Source organism: Dermacentor variabilis, chromosome 8 (genome assembly GCF_050947875.1).
Source record: "Dermacentor variabilis isolate Ectoservices chromosome 8, ASM5094787v1, whole genome shotgun sequence".
In the NCBI taxonomy this organism is placed as follows: Eukaryota; Metazoa; Arthropoda; class Arachnida; order Ixodida; family Ixodidae; genus Dermacentor; species Dermacentor variabilis.
Window position 1 is genome coordinate 674,015 of NC_134575.1, and position 24,370 is coordinate 698,384.

General features: G+C 44.5%; 2 protein-coding genes and 2 long non-coding RNA genes across 4 annotated transcripts in view; 2 read left to right on the forward strand and 2 right to left on the reverse strand.

Annotated features, from left to right (window-relative positions):
- LOC142589514 (sodium-independent sulfate anion transporter-like) overlaps positions 1–7,839 on the reverse strand; it is a 562,847-nt gene extending 555,008 nt beyond the window's left edge. Inside the window, exon 1 of the transcript XR_012829867.1 lies at positions 7,656–7,839. The gene's annotated coding sequence lies outside the window, so the exon portion shown is untranslated. The remainder of the gene's footprint in view (positions 1–7,655) is intronic.
- A 6,696-nt stretch (positions 7,840–14,535) lies between these two features.
- On the forward strand, positions 14,536–16,006 carry LOC142590851 (uncharacterized). The gene is made up of 2 exons (XR_012830239.1): positions 14,536–14,982; positions 15,905–16,006. It is a non-coding gene; the product is annotated as an uncharacterized LOC142590851 (long non-coding RNA).
- A 1,506-nt stretch (positions 16,007–17,512) lies between these two features.
- SmF (small ribonucleoprotein particle protein SmF) lies at positions 17,513–18,043 on the forward strand. Its single transcript, XM_075700924.1, has one exon. It carries the CDS (start codon positions 17,641–17,643, stop codon positions 17,902–17,904), a length of 264 nt encoding a protein of 87 aa, XP_075557039.1. The 5' UTR covers positions 17,513–17,640; the 3' UTR covers positions 17,905–18,043.
- Positions 18,044–23,509: 5,466 nt separating this feature from the next.
- LOC142589519 (uncharacterized) overlaps positions 23,510–24,370 on the reverse strand; it is a 580,475-nt gene continuing 579,614 nt past the window's right edge. Inside the window, exon 6 of the long non-coding RNA XR_012829873.1 lies at positions 23,510–23,987. This is a non-coding gene — a long non-coding RNA (uncharacterized LOC142589519). The remainder of the gene's footprint in view (positions 23,988–24,370) is intronic.

A 24,370-nucleotide genomic window follows, 5' to 3' on the forward strand; every position in this document is an offset into this window, starting at 1 on the left:
GTGTAAGGAGAATGCCGAGGTACTTGTATGAGTTGGTGCGTGTGACGGGATTCTTATCAAGTGAGTAATCGAAAGCGGAAAATGTCTTTTTGCGGGTGAATGTTATTAGTTTGCTTTTATCAGTGTTTAGAGTCATTTGCCAAGGAGAGCACCAGTTAGTAATACGGTCAAAATCTCGTTGGAGAGCGACGTGATCGGAAGGTGAGCAGATTTCACGATAGATCACACAATCGTCTGTGAACAAGCGAATGGATGACGTTATTTCGGATGGCAGGTCGTTAATATAGATCAGAAAAAGTAATGGTCCGAGTACGCTTCCTTGTGGTACACCAGATGTTACATCGCTGATACTGGATATAAAGTTATCGACGACGGTGAATTGCTTACGGAATGACAAGAAATTTCTTATCCAAGATACTGTTAGGGAATCGATGTTTAAGCATGAGTGTTTAGCTATGAGACAGCAATGAGCAACGCGATCGAAAGCCTTAGCGAAGTCTATGAAAATGGAATCTGTTTGTATGCCCTTATCCATGTTTAGGAAAATATCCGCAGTCAATTCGAATAGTTGCGTTTCACATGATAGTCCTTTTCTAAAACCATGCTGATGTTTAAAGAAGAACTTGTTAGTTTCCAAGTGATTTGCTACGTTTGAAAAGATTATGTGTTCTAGTAACTTACCGGGAACGCGTGTGAGTGATATCGGGCGGTGATTGTTAACAGCGCTTTTATCACCAGATTTAAAGAAAGGTATAACTTTACCGACCTTCCAGTCATACGGAACTTCCCCTGTTGAGAGGGACTGTTGAAACAAGCAGGAAAGGACTGTGCTAGAGGAAACTACAGTATATTTTAAGATTTTGAGCTTATACCGTCCATGCCGGAAGAAGTTGACATCTTGAGGTTGTTGATCAGCTCAGCAACACCAGTGGTTGTTATATTGATGGGGGCCATGTATGTATAATTGAGTTCGATGGGTGTTGGTATATTTGAATGGTCTTCCTTTGTAAATACGGACGTGAAGTAATTGTTAAAGATAGATGCTGAAAGCTCTCGTGCAATCGGCAAGCCATAGCTATCAAGTAGTTGTGAAATGTCGGAATCTTTAACGGGAGAGATCGTTTTCCAAAATTTTTATGGGTTGTTTTGAAGCAGTGATTGCAGATTGCAAGAGAAATACTTTCGCTTGGCTTGACGCAGGGCATTACAGTAGGCTGCATCAGAAGACTTATGTTCGCTCCAAGACACAGGTGTGTCAACACGTTTGGCAGTCCTGTAAAGACGCTTCTTTTTATTCTTTAGAGTAAGAATAGCTTTAGTGAACCATGGTTTCGATGAGTTAACGCGAAATTAAATCTTTGGTATATGCGCATGTGCTAATTCCATTTACTTTTATTTGTACAGGCACCAATTCTCGTTCACTGTCCGTTCAGAAAAAGTTGCTAAGAATGAAGACGTGAAGCTTTCCATACCATTGTTAATAGCGCTGACGTTTGCTCTTTTGTAATCAAATACTTGTTTAGTTTTCAGGTGACGTGAGCATGGAGGTGTATGAACTGCGAATTGTAACAACCGGTGGTCACTGAACCCATCCGTAAAAGTGATAGCGTTAACCCTCTGAGGCGCGGATGATAGAACAAGATCTAAAATATTATTGATACGAGAGGGCTGGTTTGTTACTTGCACAAGTGAAAAATCAAGTGTTAGTTGAACGAACTCACAAGATGCACGTGATTGGCCTCGCAAGTTTTGCCAGTCAATGTCTGGAAAGTTAAAGTCACCAAGAAGAAAAATATCAGCTTTGTTATATTTGGATCGAATAGACGTAATGTTATCGTGCAATTCGGAAAGGAAATTGTAGGAGCTATCGGGTGGTCTGTAGCATAGACCATAAATTGTATTCGATTGGGGAAATGTTACGCTAACCCACAGAATTTCGAGACTGGATGACATCGGCACAAGAAATGACGCGATATGTTTTTTATGGCGAGCAATACCCCACCACCTCTTCTGTCGTCCCTATCTCTGCGATAGATAGTTGAAACATTAGAATCGGGTAGAACTTCGCCATCCTTAATTTCAGAGCTGAGCCAAGTTTCCGTAAGGGCCAATACATCACATTCGCAGTCGTCTAAGTATGATGAAATTTCATTGCGTTTAGGAAGAATGCTACGAATGTTAGTTAATGATATAGATAGGTGCGAGGGCACGATAGGCTCGTGTAGTGAATTGGGTTTTTTCTTAAAGGCAAATGAGTACCATCCAAGGCTGGCAGTTGCGTGCAATTCATGAATTGGTCCGGTGGCTGTTTCCAGATAAATGGGCCAGTTGCGCACAGGGCAGCAGGCAACGCCAGAAGAAGGGACACCTGAAACGTGAGCACGGGTGAGCACTCCATGTCCGAAACGGTGTTGTGCCCCAGCGCGGCGGATGCGGATGGTCGTTTAAATACGGTGCAGCCTATGCTGTCTGTCGAAGCAGTTGGCTTTGAAGATCCCGGTTGCCAGCAGATGAAATGAGTACCATCCAAGGCTGGCAGTTGCGTGCGATTCATGAAGTGCTCCGGTGGCTGTTTCCAGATAAATGGGCCAGTTGCGCACATGGCAGCAGGCAACGCCAGAAGAAGGGACACCTGAAACGTGAGCACGGGTGAGCACTCCTTGTCTGAAACGGTGTTGTGCGCCAGCGCGGCGGATGCGGACGGTCGTTTAAATACGGTGCAGCCTATGCTGTCTGTCGAAGCAGTTGGCTTTGAAGATCCCGGTTGCCAGCAGATGAAATGAGTACCATCCAAGGCTGGCAGTTGCGTGCGATTCATGAAGTGGTCCGGTGGCTGTTTCCAGATAAATGGGCCAGTTGCGCACAGGGCAGCAGGCAACGCCAAAAGAAGGGACACCTGAAACGTGAGCACGAGTGAGCACTCCATGTCCGAAACGGTGTTGTGCCCCCTTGCATGTATTCTTGTGTTTTTTGTGTATGTAAATGCGCTGCGCACCCTGGCATAGAAGGGATATAGACAATGTCAGTTGTCCATGCCTTTCTCGCTGTGTGTTGGGCCCTGGGCCCACAAACCCTGGTCTGTGTCACATCAATGCATAAGATTCTGTATTCACATCGAGGTTTCTCTTGCACTGTGACTTGCTTTCTTTCATGTCTCCTTATGTAACAAATTGTAATACTGTTCTTCTGATCCCAACCCCACCATGGCTGCAGAAGGACGGCTGTCAGTATTATGTGCATAAATAAGTAAATAAATAAATAAATAAATAAATAAATAAATCTACCTATCTATCCATGATTCAATCAGTCAGTCAGTTTTCTTGCGGCTAATAGGCACACAAGCGGCAGACTTTAGGTGGAAGCTGTTCAGCGAGTGTTGTTCATGCCACGGTTGTTCATACCACGTGACCACGTTCCACGGTGGTCACGTGGTATGAACAACCGTGGCGTCACGACCAGGACGCCGCTCGCTCCGGCTCGCTCGACCCTTCGTGCATGCTTGGGGTATTGGTGGCTCGAGCCGTACTTATTGAAGGATATGTCGGCTTCTTTCTGCTGCCATGCCTGAACCGCAATTTCTTCTTCAAAACTGCGTGATTCGAGAAAATTTGCGGCTTAGATATCGCAAGCTATGTAGCGTTGAAGGGGTCTACTGATTTTGCAATGCATATATCGCTCTGGTTATCGCTTCTCCCAAATATAGACATAGTATCAGCGATTCTCAACCGGCTATGTGACATTACGCCAGAGGACGGATATCAGTTGAGGCTGTAAGAATTCTAACAGTAAAGCCAAACTCATGTCATATAAGGGATTTCACGACAAGGAAATCATCTGGTTCCCAGCCCACACAGAGCGCGAATCCACTGCCGCCCCCAGCCTTAACGAGCCTGCCCATTGTGTTGCGCGAGGACCTATTAACTGCGCACGATTAGGGGGGGGGGGGGGGGAGGGGGATTAGATTTAGGAGGAGATAGAACGGAAGGATAACGATAGACTCTTCTCATTCAGTGACACCACCCAATTCTATAAAAAGTCCAAGTGTATATATCCACCTCCTAGCCCAAAATTGGTCATGTCTCAGGCGGTTGACTGGAGCGCCTTATTTACACCAGAACTTACAGGAACCCGGTACATCTTAACCGCATGTTTCCGGAATTATACCCTGATGCCAAATGTAAATTATGTGATGATAGAAGAGCCACCCTACAGCATATACTCTGGGATTGCGAAATAGTTCAGAGGAGAATTGCAGCCTGCCCCACCCCCCCACCCCACCCCCTCCAGGATAAACTAGAGACACGGTGGAGAGCCGCACTGACTAGCTCAGATTTCCAGGACAAACTCTGGGCCATCCAGCAAACCCGGGAACCTACCGAGAGGCAGGGTCTCTCTGCTGCCCCCGGCGCGGCCTAGACCCAGGCCATCAATATTGGAGCAGTTTGGGATCCCTTTCAGAAAAACCTAATTCACTCATTAGAAATGGTACAAAATAACTCTGCTCGCTTCGTTTTTTCTAATTATAACCGAACTGCCAGCACTTCTGTAATGAAATTAAACATTGATTTACCATCTTTAGCCTCTCGCCGTAAAGGCCTTAGGCTTTCACTTTTTCATAAGATATTTCGTCATCCTTCCCTTCGCGATTAACTTACCTCCCCTCCTCAATACATTTCATCAAGGTTAGATCACAATAACAAAGTTGGAATTCCATTATGCAAAACCAATGTCATGTCTGACTCATTCCTTCCGCGTACATCTGCTGAGTAGAATCGCCTACCCGCCTCAACCGCTACTATTGTTGACCATCAGCACTTCATGGCAGTATTAGATAACATTGTATAAACAGGAACATTGCATTCATGTTTTTGTACTACCAACTGTATCACTGTTTTTGTATTACCGGAACACTGTATTACTGCACTGCATGCACCGTATTTCACTTTCTTACCCACCACTCCAAGAACACTCAGATAACATTGTATAACCGAGAGCCATGTATTTCTGTACTATTAACCATTTTGCTGCGCTGTACTTTTTTTTCTGTATTTGATGTAGCCACTCCCCTCTTTAATGCCCCTGGCCCTGAGGGTACACGAAATAAATAAATAAAATAAATAAATATGCAGAATATTTAATAAAGTTGTCACACACACACAAGATCAAGATCCAATCATTTGGCGCTAAGTATATCGTATCACAGTGGCCTTCATGGTTGTCCTCTGAAGCCTTTATCGACACTATGTCATACTCCTCAAGCAATGGAAGCAAATGAGTGTCAATATGGCGAGGCACGCATTGTTCGCGAAACCCATGAGTTCACTACAACTTCGGATTGAAACCCTGGTGCCGTTATTTTACAGATCCAATTGCAGTGCTTAAAGTATAATCGAGGCACTACAGCGCAGCATAGGCTGCCTTGAAAATGAAAAATCAAACACCTTGTGCCTCACCATGTCTAGAACCTGCGTTGTTTAATTATACAAACTGAGAAATATTCGCTTCGTCAGTACATCAAAGAGAACCTCGCGTACATGCCTTAATTATAAGCAATACACCACAAGCCCCCCATGAATTCACTTGATTTTTGACCTCGACCACGGAATAATGTCTTCAATATGACCCATACTACCGATAAATGGGGCTTCGGCTTCTTTTTGGCTGCGGCCATACGGTCCAAAAGGCATATTTCACTCAAAAACTTGGGCCGAGCAGCCTGTGTCAGTTCGCCAAACAGATTCGTCATGTCTGTTCCTCAAGCAACAGGCATAGTAAATTGTTCAAGTGAGTTTAACGCGTAGCACGGAAAAGGGAGTAAATATTGGTGCATTCCTTTCTGTGTGCTGCAAACGGCTGTAAGCCTCAATAGCATTACTTCAAATTACCGCCACTTAAATTTGACCAGTGAAGAACGGCCTAACTTTGAGCAGAAGCTAAACAAGCAAGTGGTGTTGGTAGAGTCTAAACTGCACTGCTAGCTGGTTAAAATCAAGGCAAATCTTGTAGAAGTCATAGATAGCCAGCATTTGTGAGATGCTTGTTGCATGATGGCAGGTATGGTATCCTAACTAGATTCTTATGCGCTATGTTATTGGGTTTATGCTTTTATTATTCACGTGAACCACCGCTGGAAAGTGCAGCTCCACGGATAAAAATCCCGCAGTGGGCTGGTCTGAGCTCCTTCAGCTGGCACTGTAGCGTTACCTTTGAGAAATATACTGTCACCTAGGAAACAAGCTCTTTGAATAAATTTCCGTGAATGAATACGTAGTAAAAATATATTCGGGACGACCGTCATAAGTACACAAGCATAGGGAACGAGAGTGAACAAACGGAAACACTGCAGAAGGCGCCCGGACACCGCCCAAACTGCAGCAGACGACAGAGTGGAGTCCGTGCCCTGACGTCACACGAGCGGCGCTCGCAGCGCCCCTGTAGGTCGTCCTCGGGGCTCATATTAATATTACAGCGTCGCGGCGATTTTCTTAACTTCGGAGGAAGTTTTGCGCCTAAATACATAAGAACTGATACACCATCCTCTTCGGCATGCCCTGAGCCAATTTTGATTAGCATGTCGACCACTGACTGTTGGAAGCTGATGTTTGCTTTGCGTAACAATTCTTTTACAAAAAAATATTTAAAAATTTAAAGATTTACAAAACTCGAGGTAGCAAGTTTACAACACTGTAATTTAGCAATTAGAAGTTGTACCACACATATATATGTAAGGTGTCATCTATTCGAACATCTGAAGCAGACAAGCCTAATATACACCTCTCGGAATCATAGCAATCACTACAAATATAAGTTTTACAAAATCTGCATGCCCATATATATTGTCACGTAGCAGTGACGGGGAAGAACACAACAGGAAATCTGTGAGTAACCTAAATAATTTTTATTGGGGGAACCTGTGCCCACAAAAACAAGTTACACTGGAAGCACAACGATAGCGGCGAACACAGTCTGCGATCGTCATAATCTGATCTGCGGGTAAAGCGCGTCGGCTTTTATACGTAATTCTTCGAAGGTTCCATAGTAATTACTGGTTCCCGCGTGTCTTTCAGAAAGTACTACACAATTCGCGTCGCGCGTACAATCAGCTTACGCAAGGTTCAGTGACAACAGACTATGGATAGAACCATCGATAACATTCGAGAAACTTTCGATACATGTAGGCGCGTCTTGCGCTGAGCGATCACGTTCAACATTTGTTAGCTGGTGAAATATATATATATATATATATATATATATATATATATATATATTTAAATAGTTTCATGTAAGCTTAAATTGATACATCGTAAACGCCAGCTCGCATTGACGTAGTATATCTGTTTTTCGTGCATATATATAGTTTCCGACTTTGCAGATTTCCGACTTTATACTTCACTTTATTAAATATTCAGCTTTAGGTCATTTTGATAAACACATTACAGCTCTTAAATCAAAATTCAGCTTCCAACAGCCTGTAGAGCTTCCCTTCTTTTTTCAAGTACAAACAACTTTCATTCAAGCTGGTTGAGCGACTGTCTAATGAGAACATTGGTGCGTTCCAAGTGCATTTGATTCGGAAAATCAAAATTGGCCTCGAGCAGAAGGTTCCAGGTAGACCTTTTGCTACTCCAGATACGTAATAATGACGGAGAACTTACGGTGAGAGCTCATTTTACCGGGATGCCTGTCTTGCATTTCAAAAGATTTGATCTCCCGCGTCTCCTCGTCTGTAGGCTGCATCGATGCCGTGAGAGGAAGCCTAGGGTGTAGCTCTATTCCCTCGGTCACCAGCACACAGACCGATGTCGCAGATCAAAACAACTATCTCGTAGTATTGCTCCTGGAAACCTTTCACGCGGTGTGCAACGTTGTCCCGCTACTTTATAGCGTACGTTTCCATTGCCAAAGCAGCGGTTCGTTCCGGTCACGTGAAGCACTAAAAGTTCCCCCCCCCCACCTCTCTCTCTCTCATTTATATTCTTTAGTTTTCTTCTCCTGTACAACCTGCACGCCCAGGGCTGCAAACAGCTGCTGCGACGTATCATGAAAGCCACGCAGCACAAATGCACTGTGTCACTCGAGTACGGGAAATCGCCCGGCCCCGTTGCCAATGCATTTCGTCGGACGCTGAAAATTATTATCTCGGAAGTGGGGCTGTCCAGAGAACTCGTTCCAAGTGGGTACGGCGTGCGAACTCAGCGGCTATAATTCGTAGATTGAAATATGTGACGTAAATAATTAATTAGTTAATTAGCGCAAGTATGTTAATTATTCAATCGAACATTTTGATTTCTCGTAGAAGCGTAGGCCGACGCATCGAGTAATTTAGATCAAGGGTTAGAATTGCGCTATCTGCCATAGGCAGTCTAAAAAATTTGGTGGTATTTAAAAAAAAAACACCCTGTATATATTCCAGGGCAAGCACCCAATATAAATCAGTTTTAAGTGCCGTCCGCGCGGTCGTCTATGTGACATACTTTTATGTGTGTTTTAATTTGCAGCACAAAACATGTATATTGGTATACCGGGTGCTTCTACCATGACTTTGATATTTAAAAATCATTAAAAAAGGTTGGTTTCTTCGGAGACATGCCGTCAATGTTACCGATAAAGGAGTGGCAGGTGGCAACGTGGTAATCAGTCGCTAATTAACAAAAACATTAACTTTTCGCTTTTCATTGCAGCGGGCTCATCGTAATAGGGAAATTGAAGCGAGCTCTGTGTACAATCCATATCAACTTTTGGATCTGGAAAAGTGTGAATCCCCGCGGAATTGAGGCACGACGAATTGCAGCTATTCGAGCGCGCGAAACCGAAACTGGGAGGCTGCAGCGAGCCCAAGGCTGCGCCTTTCGAGGCGACGTCCTGCTTACGTCACCCACCAGCGGGCTAAACAGCGGGCACCTAGCCAGCGTCTCCTGTTGACCCAGCGCGCGTTGGGTGCCCGCTGCTGAGTGACGCTTGGGGCTTGGCAATTGATCTCACGAATAGCCGAAATTCGCGGTGCCACAATTTAGCGGGTAATCGCATTTTAGAGCGATGGCACTACTACTACAGGTACAAACCCAGAAAACGCCTGGTTCCATAAATCTGACCTTCAAGCTCAGCCAAGGTCAAACTGGGACTTAGCCTGCCACTATTTCCAGATCCACACATGCGCGCGCGCGCGCGCGCGTGTGTGCGTGTGTTTGTGTGCGCGTGTGCGTGTGCGTGTGTGTGCGCGTGTGCGTGTGCGTGTGCGTGTGTGTGTGTGTGTGTGTTTGGTAGATATAGAGAGTTCCGAAATACTTGCATAAAAACGTAAAGCATACTCAAATTGGTTTCTGTGATCGAAGAGCAGGTTCGTGTGCCGACGGGTAGTATTAGTTATATGCACCCCCTGCCCCCAGCACGCACGTGACAGGCAGCCCATCCGCCCGCTCTTTCAATTCGGGATTTACTTCCCTCTGTGAACTTACTCATTCGCGAGCAAGACTTGCAGAAGAGCAAGCTCTACCTCCGTGGATTAGTATTCAGAACGGTACATCTGCGTGCAGTGAGCTGGCAGAGAAGACCTGCAGAAACAGGCATTCGGAGAAACGTGAACCGTCTGCTCTTATTGACGTTTCCGGCCCTTATAGTGAGTTCCACGTGTTTCTAGTGCGCATGCACATGTGTGCGTTTCGCAGCAGCTGCTAGGCAGGATGAAGCAAATCAAGAGAAATAAAAGTGAAAGTAACGACGGCCTTGGCTATACAACCACAGGTACTGTAGCTTTACTGTGGACTCGGTAACAGCACGGATCACTACGGCCTCGTCGTGTCTCGGCAGTCATGCGGTTCTGTTCCGAATACTAACATTGGATATATGGCCATTACAATGGCCCACGTTCTTGCGGGGTAGAAAAGAGGAAAAGCACATCAGGCACACTACCTAAAGTTCACGTTGCTCTTGCTCGCCAGACAATCCCCTCTACTCATGAGCTGTAATTCACGGCATACCAGAGTCATCTGACCAAGCGCTAACTAACCAGATTACTTGGAGTTTCATAAGAAGTCTTGTGTTGCCTAGCTCAACACTGAGCCGCCTTGCATTAGCTGAGACCAGCAAATCACCTGTCCAAACTCTGTATGTTGAGGAAACTCTTGGACATCTCATCAGCGTCACAACCCAACGCGATAATCATCTGTTGCAGACTATACTCCTTCAAAGTTGTGAATGTGTATGCGCCATATTGGCGATATTATCGCCAATTCATTATTTCCCAGCAAGGTCAGTCACCTCGCCTGGTCTTAATATTTCCGCCTTTGCATTGTAGCTGCGGCCCCAACAATTCCAGGAATTGATAAAAAATCAACAACGCATTCACTTGAAGCAAAATTTCTCTCGCTCCTCCACATGAGTCAATTGTAAGATGGCGACGAGTTTGTATTTATTGATGGATCTACAAAAGAAAATGGTTCCACGTCCGCCTTTTCGGCAGCTGCTTAATATGGTTTTGAGAAGCTTCACATATACGGTCACTCAACGCCGATGCAGTATCATAAAGAAAATAAATTAAAATTATAAGTTCCTGTTCCGAGCAATACCTCTAAATATTGCGTACTATTACAGAATGACACGTGTATGTCCTCCAGAAATATCAGAAGTGCGTGCGAGATCTGTTCGAGTGCTACAACCAGCGCGTTCCCAAAGATTTCGTCGACAGAAAAAAAAGAAAGGATACTTTGCGTGCGTAGCTCAGCCGGCCGCTTATAATTGCGTCGTTGAGGGTCGGCCGGTGCGGTGAACAGCAGATCTATGCCAGATGGTGCCAATACACGTGCTGTAGGCGCCCAAACAACCGGAGCGCGTAGCAAAAACAGAAATTAATCAGGAGGATGAAGGGAACGAGGAACGTGAAAGGAAGACATGAGAGCAACGAGGTACGGAGTACATCATTATACGGCCGCAATTGAACAGCGTAATGCCAATTGCGAGACAAGAACGGCACCGAGAGCGGCGCTGCTGCGGGCTTTACTGCGCCGGCGTTGAGAGCGCCGCATGCGGGGCAAAATTCAACTAGCGGGTGGTACGCCCGGCCCCGCACACTCTCAAGTTCAGCAAATGGCCACAGAGGGCGAAAAGTCAATCGAGGCGCGTTTCAGCGTAAGCGCGCAAGTGTAGCTACTGTAATTTGGTCGAATACTTTAATTTGTGCTTTCTCTGCTAGGGGCGCTGAACATGCCGGATTTTTTACTTTACCCAAACCATTGACATAAACAATCGAGGTGCCTAAGGATGTTTTGTTACCTCAGACAAATAGGCAGTTGATTTTTTTTTAAATTCGATTGTTGAAGCTGCTTTTTAGTCATAGCGTCAAGGTTTTTGTACTTGATTAACCACCGACAGCCGACAGCCTATTGGTATCGATGTGTTTCCTGGCCATTGGCGTTCGAATACTACGGCGGTAAAACATTTTCGAAAGCATGCTGGTTTCGTCTGCGAGTCATTACATAGACTTGCTGTAAAGAGGTCTACTCTTGGCAAAAAATAGCGCCTCATTTTGTTTTGGGCGTTGATTATCATAATGAATGCGGCGGAGGTTGAGGGAGTACGCTTGAAGGTACGTTTTTATGCCGTTGATCTCCATAACACCGTAAGTACGCAAACCGATGTCGCAGAACACCCGATGCATCATTGTGTGTTCTCCGTCATCGCTTGTTTGCTGTACGCCTACTAATTCTTCATTTCTTCTTCAAGTGTTGTACCCTCCTTTTGTCCTTGTTCTCTTGTGCTTCACTTACAGTATGTCGTTCCGTCAGCTGTAATGCGCATTTGCAAAACCAATACGTTTGATAAGACGCAGTGGTTATCATAATTTTACTACACATGTATTAAGCTGGCACATATGGTTCAGATACAGATGCCTGTTTGCGGACTTGCACGACGTTGATGCGGAGATTAGGATAATTATGACACCCGTAAGGAAGAGGCAGCTGACGGCCGTAAGCTCTTGCGTTCTTTCCGCCAAACTACCCGGCCTGGTAGTGCTGTAAAGATGCTGTACAAAAGTGACACGCGGTGACAGGGAAATTATTATACTTAGCAGCCGACCGTACGTTTTGTAGCTTAGGTCTTCTTTCTTGTGCGCTTGTGCTACCCTTATTAATGAGCCATTTCTTGACTATGTTCTTGACTATGTAACCGCGTTTGTGTGGATGCGTAGACGTGTGCTCTTTGTTGAACTTGTAAAATGCAAATAAAATATTTTCAGGCTTACTCAATCTTTGGTGTCGTGTGCGTTTATTCCAGTCGAGGCCATCGTGCCACCTGGAAATCGCATTCTGTCAGTAGCCCTACACGAAATGCAACAGCTGGAGCGCGGCGGCACAACTCGGGGTAACGGCGGCGTAATAAACGAAAACCCGCTCGGGATGCCCTTAAAAGTCAGTTCAGAGTGTGCCTCAACTCGATATGACTCAGCGTTACATGTATTCTGCTGCGCCTCGATCGTGCTGCCGCCAGTTTGGTTGCTGTGTGGCAAACGTAGCGCCTACATATATATGTCGGCGCTACGTCTGCCACACAGCAACTAAACTGGGCGTGCGTCTAATTGTCGTACAAAAATCCCTCACGTGACCTGATCCTAGGTGCCTAGGGACAGGATCGTTTAGGGACTTTTGAGAAGGCATGATGGTTGCGCCGAGCGACGCCGTGGCGTGTTCGTTCTCGGCGTGATCGTACCTGATCCTAGGTGCCTAGTTGAACAACGCGGGGTCCAGAGAACGATCACGCCGAGGACGAACACGCCACGGCGTCGCTCGGCGCCAGCATCGCGCCTTCTCAAAAATCCCTAAACGATGCAGTCCCTAGGCACCTAGGATCAGGTCACGTGAGGGATTTTTGTACGACAAATAGACGCACGCCGCGCGGAGGGAGGAGGGCCTCTCCTCAGTTTCCTTCCTCCATGTAATTTCTTGCCAACCTTATAAAGGTCACGAAAGAATCAACTTATTTGTTCATATAGCACTAATAAAATTTTAGTAAATGTGTAACAGGACGCCGGAAACACCCAACATTACTTAGATAGCGGGAAACACCTAAGCATAGAGTTTCTCACTATAACACCTAGAGGGTAATCTGGCGCCACCGTCTATGGGAGTTTCTCAAGGGGGCACCGTGCCGTCATGGGAATGACGGTATATGTATAGAGGCTAGAAGGTTATCCTAGTGTCATGAAGGCGCGTGCCGACGTGAAATACTTTGCTATGCTCCGGCAGATGGCGCCAGCGCTCGCTGGCGGGTTGCTCTTGCGGGCTCCGGCGCGCTTTGCAGCGGGCGCTCGCAAGTGACCGGCGCCTTCCGCCGATTTGCAAGTTCAGAAAACAGGCACGCAATAATCTATGAGGGCTAGTCAACCTTACTATATTGGCCAGTACGCTTATCGTGACGAGCGGTGAAATAAAACTTCGTTTTGGGCTAGTTCGCCCATAGCTGGTTATGATGGCAGCGTAAGAGATGAAGACACACAGAAACTAGACGGTGCACTCGTCATGTGTTTCTATGTGCCTTGTCTACGTCCCTGTTGTGCTGCCATTTTAACCAGAGTGACGGAAGCTACGCAAGCGGCCGTAATAAAATGGGGTTGGTATATTTTTTTTTCTACGGGATAAGCGACACTAATCAGCCCACAAGCGTGGAGAGAAAATGGAATGCATTCCGTTTTTCTCGTGCATATAGTTTATTGCAGCTTTACAAGATTGCACACTATGGTCCGCAAAAACGCTGTATGGGGAGCGCTCTCAAAACCTATGTTACAAGTTCTTTTTTTTTTTATTGCACAACGAAGGTATGTACAAAAGCAGGGAGCATTTTCGCGACTGTCATTCTACTGGCATCGCCTCATTTTCAGGAGCTTCTGTTTTTCTCTTTGAGTGCTCCGTTCCATGCTCTTTGCTTTTGCAAAGAAGTGCAGCCTCGTCAGTGCATAGAACTTTATTATGTTTGTTGTCAAACACCGCCCATGCTCACTGCAACCCACTTCTTTAAGCTTCGCTCCCTGAAGGAAATGCAAAAAGCAGACCATGCTTTCAGCATGAAGCTTATTCCTGCTGAAATACACAGTAAATGTGTCCTCAACTTTACAAACAAGCTCCTCAACAGCTTTGGAAGGGAAGATCAAGCCCCCATGATCAAACTGCCTGGTTAGTATAGAATTTACATCAGAATCTGCTTGTAGGGGCAAAATACAAAGGCAAGAGGCACACTCTGGGCATGGAAATTTTTTAAAGACTTTCTGACAACATAGCCGGCTATATAATATACTAATCTACTGTCACTGTGCTTTTCGACACAGTTGTCATGATCAAACTGCTTGCCTTGTGTTTTCAACACAGATTCTGCACACTCCAAATTGCCATCAGCTCATCAATAATTTCTGTTAGGTGGTCAGCCTTTCGTTTTCCAACATCACTCTTTCGTTTTCCAACGTCTCTCTTGATGTTCCTTGCCCGTGCCTTCAAGCGAACAGGGTCGGATGGAGCGCGGAACAACGACACCTTTTCTATAGAAGACTTGTAACCGCCCTTACAAAGGGGAACAAAACATGTCCTCTCTTTTTTTGAGGGCATTATCACAGAAGTTCAACGTCGCATCGCACCGAGCCGTGGCACTACGGTCTCAACGAAAATAAAGGCTGCAACAAAGTGAACTACGTCGGTACACGTGCTACCCAAAACTGACGACGACTTGTGTCTGCATTCCTTCGGCTGGCGTCGGTAACCCGCCACTAGTGTTCCTGTATATGCTCCCGCAGGGAGCAGAGTTGCGCATACCTTTTCCGGCGCCGCTCGCACCGCTATTGGCCGAGCGCGAAAAATGACGTCAAATGATCCGCGCCGCTGCGAAGCCAACTTTACGGGCGCATCGCCAACTCATGCGAATTTGTCGTTTCCGTCAGTGCCATCGCCATTGCAATCAGCGGACCGTCGATCGTGCGTTGAGAGGAGCAGCTGCGGGTTTCAGGTACGGTATTCGACGACGTGAAGTCAAGGACCTTGGTGAAGTGATAGGAAACACATCGTACTGGCACTTGTATTCCAGTATGACGGGGTGCGGCACACCACACTGCACAAACCGCACGGAAGTCAGCCATAGGAGTAAATGCTTCAGCCAAGCAAACTAGCTGGAGACACACTGATACTATAGTGAGAGTGTTGTTGCTAACCAGTCTGGGCTTCTTGAGTTGGAATGCACCCTTCAGAGTTTAAAATTGAAATGAATAATATGTACCTCTCTCGTCAACCGCAATTTCTGAAGAGCTAGGACATCGTTGCAGAAAGCACACAAGGGAACAAGGATAAAACGGGTGCTAAGTTGGCATATGCATATTTAGCTCTCGAGCTGTGATAATTGTAATATATTCATTCTCCGTGTGAAGTTTTGAGAACAGTAAAATTGATTCTAGTCAATGTATTGTCTTGAAGTGCACAGGCTTATTTATTTTGTTAACTAATTGCTGCCATAGAAGCTAAGCCGCAACTGTATGTGTGCTAGCTTGTGAGCATCATGTATCGGCCAGTGGAACAAAAACTTGTCGTTCATTTAAACACGCTAGAAATCTACGTTGTGCTTTGGTGAATGCTGTTTCCTGTGGGCGGGAGTGGAGTGAATGCACTGTTCAATGACGTAGAATTTCCTTGCCTCTGATGCGATAGGTCACAAAGCTTTGTAACCTGGCTTTTTGGCCAAAAGCTGCTTCAGTGATTTCATTGATTTGATACAGTGTCTTCAACTACGGGCTTTTTTCCGAGTGGTAAGAGATCAAGAAAAATGTGTTGTCAGATTACAGTCTGCACTGTGTGAATAATTACTCTGCAAGTTTGCCATCTTGATGTGATTAGTGCAATAAAAATAACCTACTCTTAATAGCTTGTTTTCTTTCCAGTTTCTTTGAATTCTGCCCCCAAGGTTCCAAGAACCAGCACACTTGGCCTGCTGCCAGCAGCCGTTCATGCATTCCCTTGTATGAAATAAATTTGATCTAGAAGCTCTTGCATCTTGAATCTTTTTCTACGTGCAGATTTGCTGCTACTATATAGCTGATTAGCCTGCGGTATGAATGAATCGTAAAAGCAAGCTTTGCTTAAAATGTGCGCATGTGAACATTTGAAATGCGCTTAAATCTGTGTCTGCACCGCATTTATCGAAAACGTGCAGCTGTTGTGAACGATGGTTAGTGATAAATGACGCTCTGTTAACGGTCACTGACATAACTGCAGGCACAATAGCTCTCTTGGCGACGGTCATTAATCGGCTGGTTTCAACAGCCAAAATGCGCTTAGTGTCCACCTTACGTGTGTGGAGTTTTAAACACTCTTTAAAACATTTCTTGCTTTCTGACAGTGATAAGACAACTTCATATGCATGCTGAAAATCATTGCACCGCGTTTTGTGGCAACGTACTGCGCGTTTGCGAGCGAACTTTGGAGCTGTTCGAGCCACGGGAGTATTTTATTTTGGGGAATGGAAGGCGGTCCTACCCCCTATTTGTACGTTCGTGTGTGTTTTTGTATATGCGTGTTTACATAGGTACATACAAGGTTTCGGTTGGTTGGAAGCCCACCCCCTACGACTGCACGACTGCACGAAGAAACGTTTGAGCATAGCCTGTATTAAGAAGTGCCCTTTGCTAAGCGCCTGCGAACAATTGGCGCTTGTAGCTCGCGACCACTAGAGAAAAAGGCGGAACACCGCGCGGCATTTGGCTCCTGCGCGCACGAGGAGTGGCTTCGCTGCAGAGCTGGATCACGACGGCGGACCTATGCGCAACTCTGCTCCCTGCGGGAGCATATACAGGAACACTACCCGCCACAGGAGCGCAGCGCCCTCTTCGAACTACCCCACCAAGCATCCAAACTGGTTTCTCCGGCGCTTCGGGAAAGGGCGCCCGCTTCCGACACTAGGATAACCTTCTAGCCTCTATAGTATATGTGTCTGCGAGGCTCGTGTTGGCTGATGTTGTAAGAGGCTTCGTCTAAAACGTGGATATGGCTACGCAAATAACGCGTTCTCAAAGTAAAATCTTCATAAAATGTTTCCAATCACGCATATTACATCTTTACTCACCCACGATGCATGACCAAGCGAAGAAAAGCAACAACAGACGACCAACTGTTTCAAAGCGAGCGCGAACCTTGTCGTCTGTCCTCCAACTTTAGCGGCCCGCTGATACTTTTTACGTAACATGTAGTCGTACACACAATAACAAGTTCTCATAGTTAAACAAAACATGTTTTCGCGTAATAATAAAGCTAAAACAGCTTTTCACGTGCTGTTTTAGTAGAAAGTGAATCATTGTGACAGACGGAACGGTATTTGCCAAGCGCGTCTTCAAGGTGTCCTGTCCCCAAGAGAACGATGCCAATCCGAATCCACAATATACCGGCATTCCCATGCATACCACAGCGCAGCAGCGCCAGATTTCCCTCTAGGTAATGTAGTGAGAAACTCTATGCACCTAAGCATGCTCTTGAGAAGCCAGCTCATTTATCCAATCCAATCCAGAGCCAAGCGTCATTTTGTCCGAAAAGCGTGGAGCTGGCGTTATTTGTGCGTTGCCGCTACATCGGCTGCGTTGTCAAGTTTCTTGTCTATACCGACGGCACCGACGGATCGTGTGCGATGGCATCATTGCCGCTTAACCCGAAGCCGTTCCTCAACAGCCTGACCGGCAAGCCTGTGATGGTGAAGCTGAAGTGGGGTATGGAGTACAAGGGCTACTTGGTGTCCGTGGACGGCTACATGAACCTGCAGCTCGCGAACACCGAGGAGTACATCGACGGCAACTGCACCGGCAATCTGGGCGAGGTACTGCTCCGATGCAACAACGTCCTCTACGTCAGGGGCGTCGAGGAAGAGGAAGAAGACGGCGAGATGAAAGACTGAGCGACGTCCACATTCCCACCGAAACACAGCGACGCCTTCGCGCGCCCGAAGACGCGACGACCTTCATCGTGTACAGCAGTAGCCCGTACTCATTCTGTTCACCCACAATGTACCCATAAATGTTTCGTTTTCACTTCTTGCTCAGCCTAGCATCAGTCACTTATACCTCGTTATGCACTTAACGTAATGTGCTACGAGGGCTATGCCTGTTAAGTCGATGTATACCTCGCGTATTTATTGGAATGTTTAAGTTCAAAGTGAGAGGTTTGAGCCTTTTCCAGTACGTTTTTACGCGTAGGAGAGGCTTCGTATCTTCCCGATGGCACCGCCGCTACTTTCTGGAATCTTAAATCTGAACGGCGCGTTGCAAGCAGTCTGACGCTAATGACTACTCGTTGCTAAGCTAGCACTCGTCACGCTGACTAGTCACTATGACCTTCACAATGTTGAGCGCTCAATGCCCAGCCGCAGTGGCTGCCTTCCGATGGGGGTAAAATGCAAAAGCGCCTGTGAGTTCCAGTACCCGTTAAAGCCCGTCTATGTGCATTATAGTCACAATCAGCCCATATTACAGTAACGCTCGTTGCCTGTGCATTGCTTACGAGCATTATACCCCATGAGACAATGTTGGTTGTTTTAAGCCTGAGCTGTTGCCCTTCAAGGCATTTCTGTGTAAAGCAACCAATAGATGGAGGCAGAGAAGGAACAAGACATATTGTGTGTGTGTTGTTGGCGTCCCTTGATCTGTGAGCAATAGGCCTGTTATGGGAGCTTAGTGGCTGTAGCGTTGCGCTGCTGAGCTCGAGGTGACGGGTTCGAACCCGGCCGCGGCGGCCACATTTTGATAAAACCAAAGTTGTTCATACACTTCAATTTAGGTGCACATTAAAAAACCCCAGATGGTCAAAATTGACCTGGGGTCCTCTACCATGGTGTGCCTCATAATAAGACTGTTGTTTTGGCACGTAATACCCCTGAATTTTTTCTGTGCAACAGTTAATTGTGACAGGGTAATGCCTAAAGATAGTGTGGCATGACTTCATGTCAGGTCAACTGCAGCAAACATGAGGTGCCGTTCGCCACTATTGACCACATGGACACATCACCAGGCAATATTTTTCATCACATAGTGCCAACATCATGTACATGCAGACATTCTTGCTGTAGCAGGTGAGCAATGTGGCCTTAATTGTGGGAGGTGCTCCGTTTCTGTCACTTTGTGTTCTGCTGTAAGATTCAACACACTCTATAAATACCATGAGCCAGCTAGCCACATTAACTGCTTAGTTGAGGTAAGTAATTCAATCATGAAGTGACTATTTAGGTGAAAGAGAAGTGAGGATAGCAATCAGGGAGAATCAAGGAACTTCAATTCCTAATGACACAATGGCAACAAAGAATGGAGCCAAGAAAAGTATATACCCAGCTGGGCTGTGACTTTGTAGCGATGTGTTTTCCAAGCGATGCTTGGCCACAGGCGGAGCATCGAACGAGGCCACTCAAGAACGCGAAAAAGCATTGCTACAAAATACCGGCCCTAAAATCCTGCAACAATTTTTTTTTTTTTGATGGAGATAGCATACATACAAAGAAGGTGACGAGGAACATTATAGACATATTGTATTGCATAGCAAAAAAATTGCAGGAAATTATGCTTACATGTATACATACATATATACATAATTCAAAAAAGAAAAAGAAGCGAATATATGCCATAACATTCACATTTTCTTTTTTGAATGTTATACCGTTGGGTCTGATGCGAAACACTCTTTGTCTATATATATATATATATATACATATGTATATATATATATATATATGGCATGTATATGGAACATGGATATATATCGAACAAACAAGCTGTTCTATCAACGATCGATTCAACAATATCAACGATCGATTTGCACACAAGTTAATGGAAGCTTTCTCATAACAGCAAGCATGTATTATTGACATCTGTAATGTTCAACAATGAACAAAAGTTCACAGAAGTGCTGTGATTTGGTTCTTTTTATTCATAGCAGAGATGACTGCGATGTCTATTAAGTGCAGTTCGGTCGACACACCTTCTTTGCTTTTTATGTTTACGCTGTCTCCTCTGATTGCGAATTAGCATTTGTCTTCGTCTGCCTTCTTTTTTTCAGTCTGATGTGTGCACTTGTTAAACCTACAAATCAACCAACTAGCCTGGCAACACATCCTAAAAAGCTAAAAATGGTACAAACCAAATTTGGTGAAGCTTTTTGCATTTAAAACAAAAACTTTAAATCTAGTGACTGTTAGTTTAAACTTTTTGATTTAGGTCGTCAATTTTTTATTAAACAGTGGCAAAAATGGGAAACTTTCAGAAAATGAAATTATCCAGCTTACAGCTCTGCAACTTAGCAATTAAAAACGATATCCCAATTATGTGAATCGCATCTAATACTGCATCTAAAGCGGACAAAATTGATGTGTTACACATCAATCTCAAGAACTTAGTAATATGGAAACAGCTTTTGCAGATCCCTTGTACATAATGAAACAAATTCACGTAAGATATAAAATGACATACCAAATTTGCCCGCTTCCAATGACCTAGTGGATGCCATTCACAGAGCTGCGATATCTGTTTTTGATGCAGAGCTATGAATTCGTAAACTTAGTGCTTCTATTTTTTTTCAAACTTTCAAATTTATGGAAAATCTTATAAACAAAATTCAGGCCCTAAATCGGAATTCCGCACCCAACAGTCAGTAGAATTTAACTTTCTCTCTCAAATGCAACAAATTTCATTAAAATTGGTCCAGGAGTTATCTCAGAAAAACCTTTTTGCATTTTACATGTATTTGAATAGGCAGCGTCGGTGCTGAGCCTGAGCTAAAGCTTCCTCTTTATAGAGGAAGGGGAGGAAGAGTTTCACTAGGGGTGGTAACTCATTTTGTTAGGTGCTTGATCGATGTGACACTGGAGACTGTCATGCCGTGTCTTTCCCTTTTTGTCATGGTATGCAGGCTATACACATATACAGTGGGTTTCTATTCAAACAATTTATGTTGTTTGGCATGTTCTGCTTGTGCCATGATTCTCAGTAACAGCCCTTTTTAGGGGTTTGTCTTTGTTTGTAGGATTTCAATTTCATAAGAAGCAATATTCTGGTCGGCATTTTAAAATGTTGGGCGATGTCACCATAATCCAAGGAAGGTTCCGACATCATTCTCATGTTGCCAGCTTCTTTTGTTTACATTTTTTGTCTCCCTGATGCAAGTCGCTGAGCAGTTGGTGCCGAAGTGAAACTTCCTCCCCTGCTCTTATTATCATGATCATCATCAGCCTGGTTACACCCACTGCAGGGCAAAGGCCTCTCCCATACTTCTCCAACAACCCCGGTCATGTACTAATTATGGCCATGTCGTCCCTGCAAACTTCTTAATCTCATCCGCCCACCTAACTTTCTGCCACCCCCTGCTACACTTCCCTTTCCTTGGAATCCAGTCCGTAACCCTTAATGACCATCGGTTATCTTCCCTCCTCATTACATGTCCTGCCCATGCCACCATTTCTTTTTCTTGATTTCAACTAAGATGTCATTAACTCGGGTTTGTTCCCTCACCCAATCTGCTCTTTTCTTATCCCTTAACGTTACACCTATCATTCTTCTTTCCATAGCTCGTTGCGTCATCCTCAATTTAAGTAGAACCCTTTTCGTAAGTCTCCAGGTTTCTGCCCCATAGGTGAGTACTGCTTTTATTATCAAGGACACTTAAAATGCTGCACCCCACCACGTACCATCCATCATTAAACCCCTTAAGGAAGGAGCCAAGTTGCCTCTGAAATGTTGTTTTAATGGAGCCACTATTTGGTTGGATACATCATTAAATTATTATTTAATTAGCCCAATCAGTCAGACAATCCTGTCATAATGTTTAGCTTCCAGATTAGTACCACACTGTAATAGACTGATGTGTTCTAATACGTGTAAGTGCAGCTGGGGTTCACTTGTTATTGACCCCATAACACCCAGCATATTTTGCAACAGATAGACTATACGTGTTCTCATCTTGAAGCTTCATAAGGATTTGGCACTGGGGAAAGCTATAGCATTGGGAGGATGCCAAACATTTCCACCAATTTGAAATTTATTCACTTTTGCAGGCAACACAACGTATTGCCTACGAGCCTAGACTAAAACAGAAGGTAGGTAGTCTCTTGATTGAGTCTTGATCACGTAGGGCGAAACAGCAACAATGGCTCCGTAGGAACACAAAAATGACCACAATATCGCATAAATATCAGTCATATGTATCAGCCATGCAAACACATGACAGTGTTCCTGCCTTTCATCATAAGTGCTGTAGGATGCACATGTGAGATATTATACTTCAGGTTGTGAATATGGTCCTGCACATTAGATAGTACATACCAAATATTTCATGTAAGTTGAACAATATTATATCGCCTTGTACATATATATGTCGCCTTGAAAAAAACAAGTCCACATGTCGAAATGTTGGCTCCCGCTTTTACACCATGTTCACTTTTTGCTCACCACCTTGAAAAATCTTAGGCGATTAAGGCCAACAGTATACTATTTTAGTCATACTGAGTTACCGAGGGTAGTTTTTGAACTGTGCTTAATTAATTAAAATAAACGTATAGGGGGTTCCAGCAACTATAGACGCGAGCACAAGTAAAAGGAACGGACCAGACAACGCTGGTATATATGTGTGAGTGAACATTTGGTCTATATCAATGACAAAGAACTTCAATTTTTAAATCTATCATGTTAATACAAGTGTTGTTGCCCTTGCTGGAAAGGGGTGTGACTAGGCTTTTTATGTGTGTGTGTGTGTTGATCTTTGACTATAAACCTTTTTCTTGTTCTTGGTTTTCTACGCATGACTGGCAGAAGATTTGTGGAATGTATTCACAATAAACTTCAGTTGCATCCAGCATTGTCCTATCCGTTCCTTTTACTTGTGCTCCTGTCCGTACTTGCTGGAACCCCCATACGTTCACCATGCACCAACTAGCCCAGCAAACCACACTACTAGCTCAAATAAATTGTGCAAGTTTTTTTAAGTTATTTGTTTTATTGTGTAAATGGGATTGCACTGTGTTGTAGAGCATGCTGTTGAGAAGTTATTTTCATGACACTATCTTTTATGCGGTTCTAAAATTTCCGGGCTTTAAAGAAATATAATTAAATATGAAAGAAATGATGTCACTATGTGCTTGTGCATCTGGTGTGCCACATTCTCAATGATATTTCTGAAGAACAAGGGCCACATATTATTTTGAAAAGAAATAGGCCGCAGCATTCAGGCAGCCACATCAGCATGATCCAAGATCATAATTTTAGCCAATACTGAAAGCGAATTAAAACACGCTTGTTGGTTACTTTTATGATGGGCTTGCAGGCTTTGTCTTTTGAAAACAGCGCTGTATAACAGATGCGCAAGTGCACAGGGAGGTAATCTTTTTTTTATATTTCACTGGCTTTTTTCAGAGACTGGAAAAATTATTACATTAAAGACAGCATCATGAAAATAACATCAATAAGTGTTACTATGCTGTACAACTTTTACAATAATGTTTATACCTTAGAAGAAATGTAGTCGAACAAGGATACAAAGAACTTCATTATGGAAAATATGTTCACTATAGCAGCAGTTCATTATAATTATAATTGCCCTAAAAACTAACAATAAAGAACTGAACAAGGTGCAGAAGAGATGCTTTATACCCGAAAATAAGGCACACTTCACTTATTGATGGCTATCTATAATTGACGCCTTTATAATGTTGACCTGATAATGGCACACTCTATAAGTTTGTCAAGTTGGCGGTGATGTCATGGGTCAAGCCTCTGGAATATACGAGATGCTTGTGTGAAGCTACGACGATTAAGGCAGTCAATACAGAGATCACTGGAGGTCAATTTATGGGATCGGTAGTTTCCTGGTCATACTTGTTGTCATCTAGAGCATTCCACTTGTTGCGCCATTCTGAAATTGCTTCATCGAAGATCTTCTTGGAGACGTAGTCATGCTATAGTCAGCCGCAGCAGCCTTCCCATGTTAGCCCGCAGCTGACAAGGCCTGCATTGATCACATGTGTTCACAAAGCTGAGCCAGAGAGAAAGAAAAGCTAGACATTAAAGCCAGGTGCTGTGTGCTGATTGGCTGCCTGTGACATATGCTATACAGCTAGCCATCTGCCTTTCTTCGGCTCACCAAGTCACGGCTGCACAGCACTTCATTCTTTTCATTGTAACTGAACTGAGTGTAAGCAGACAGCTCTCTCATAGACTCCTTGCAATACTTTGTGGGTGTTGATAAACTGTTCATAAGAGCTGAAAGTTCATTTTAAATGGGATCGTTATAAGTGGGCTCGACTGTAGTCAAAAGTTTGCATAACTGAACTTGACTGACTAGATAATCAAACTTCAAAAAATACTCTGAGTAACTCTCAATGGCCTAAA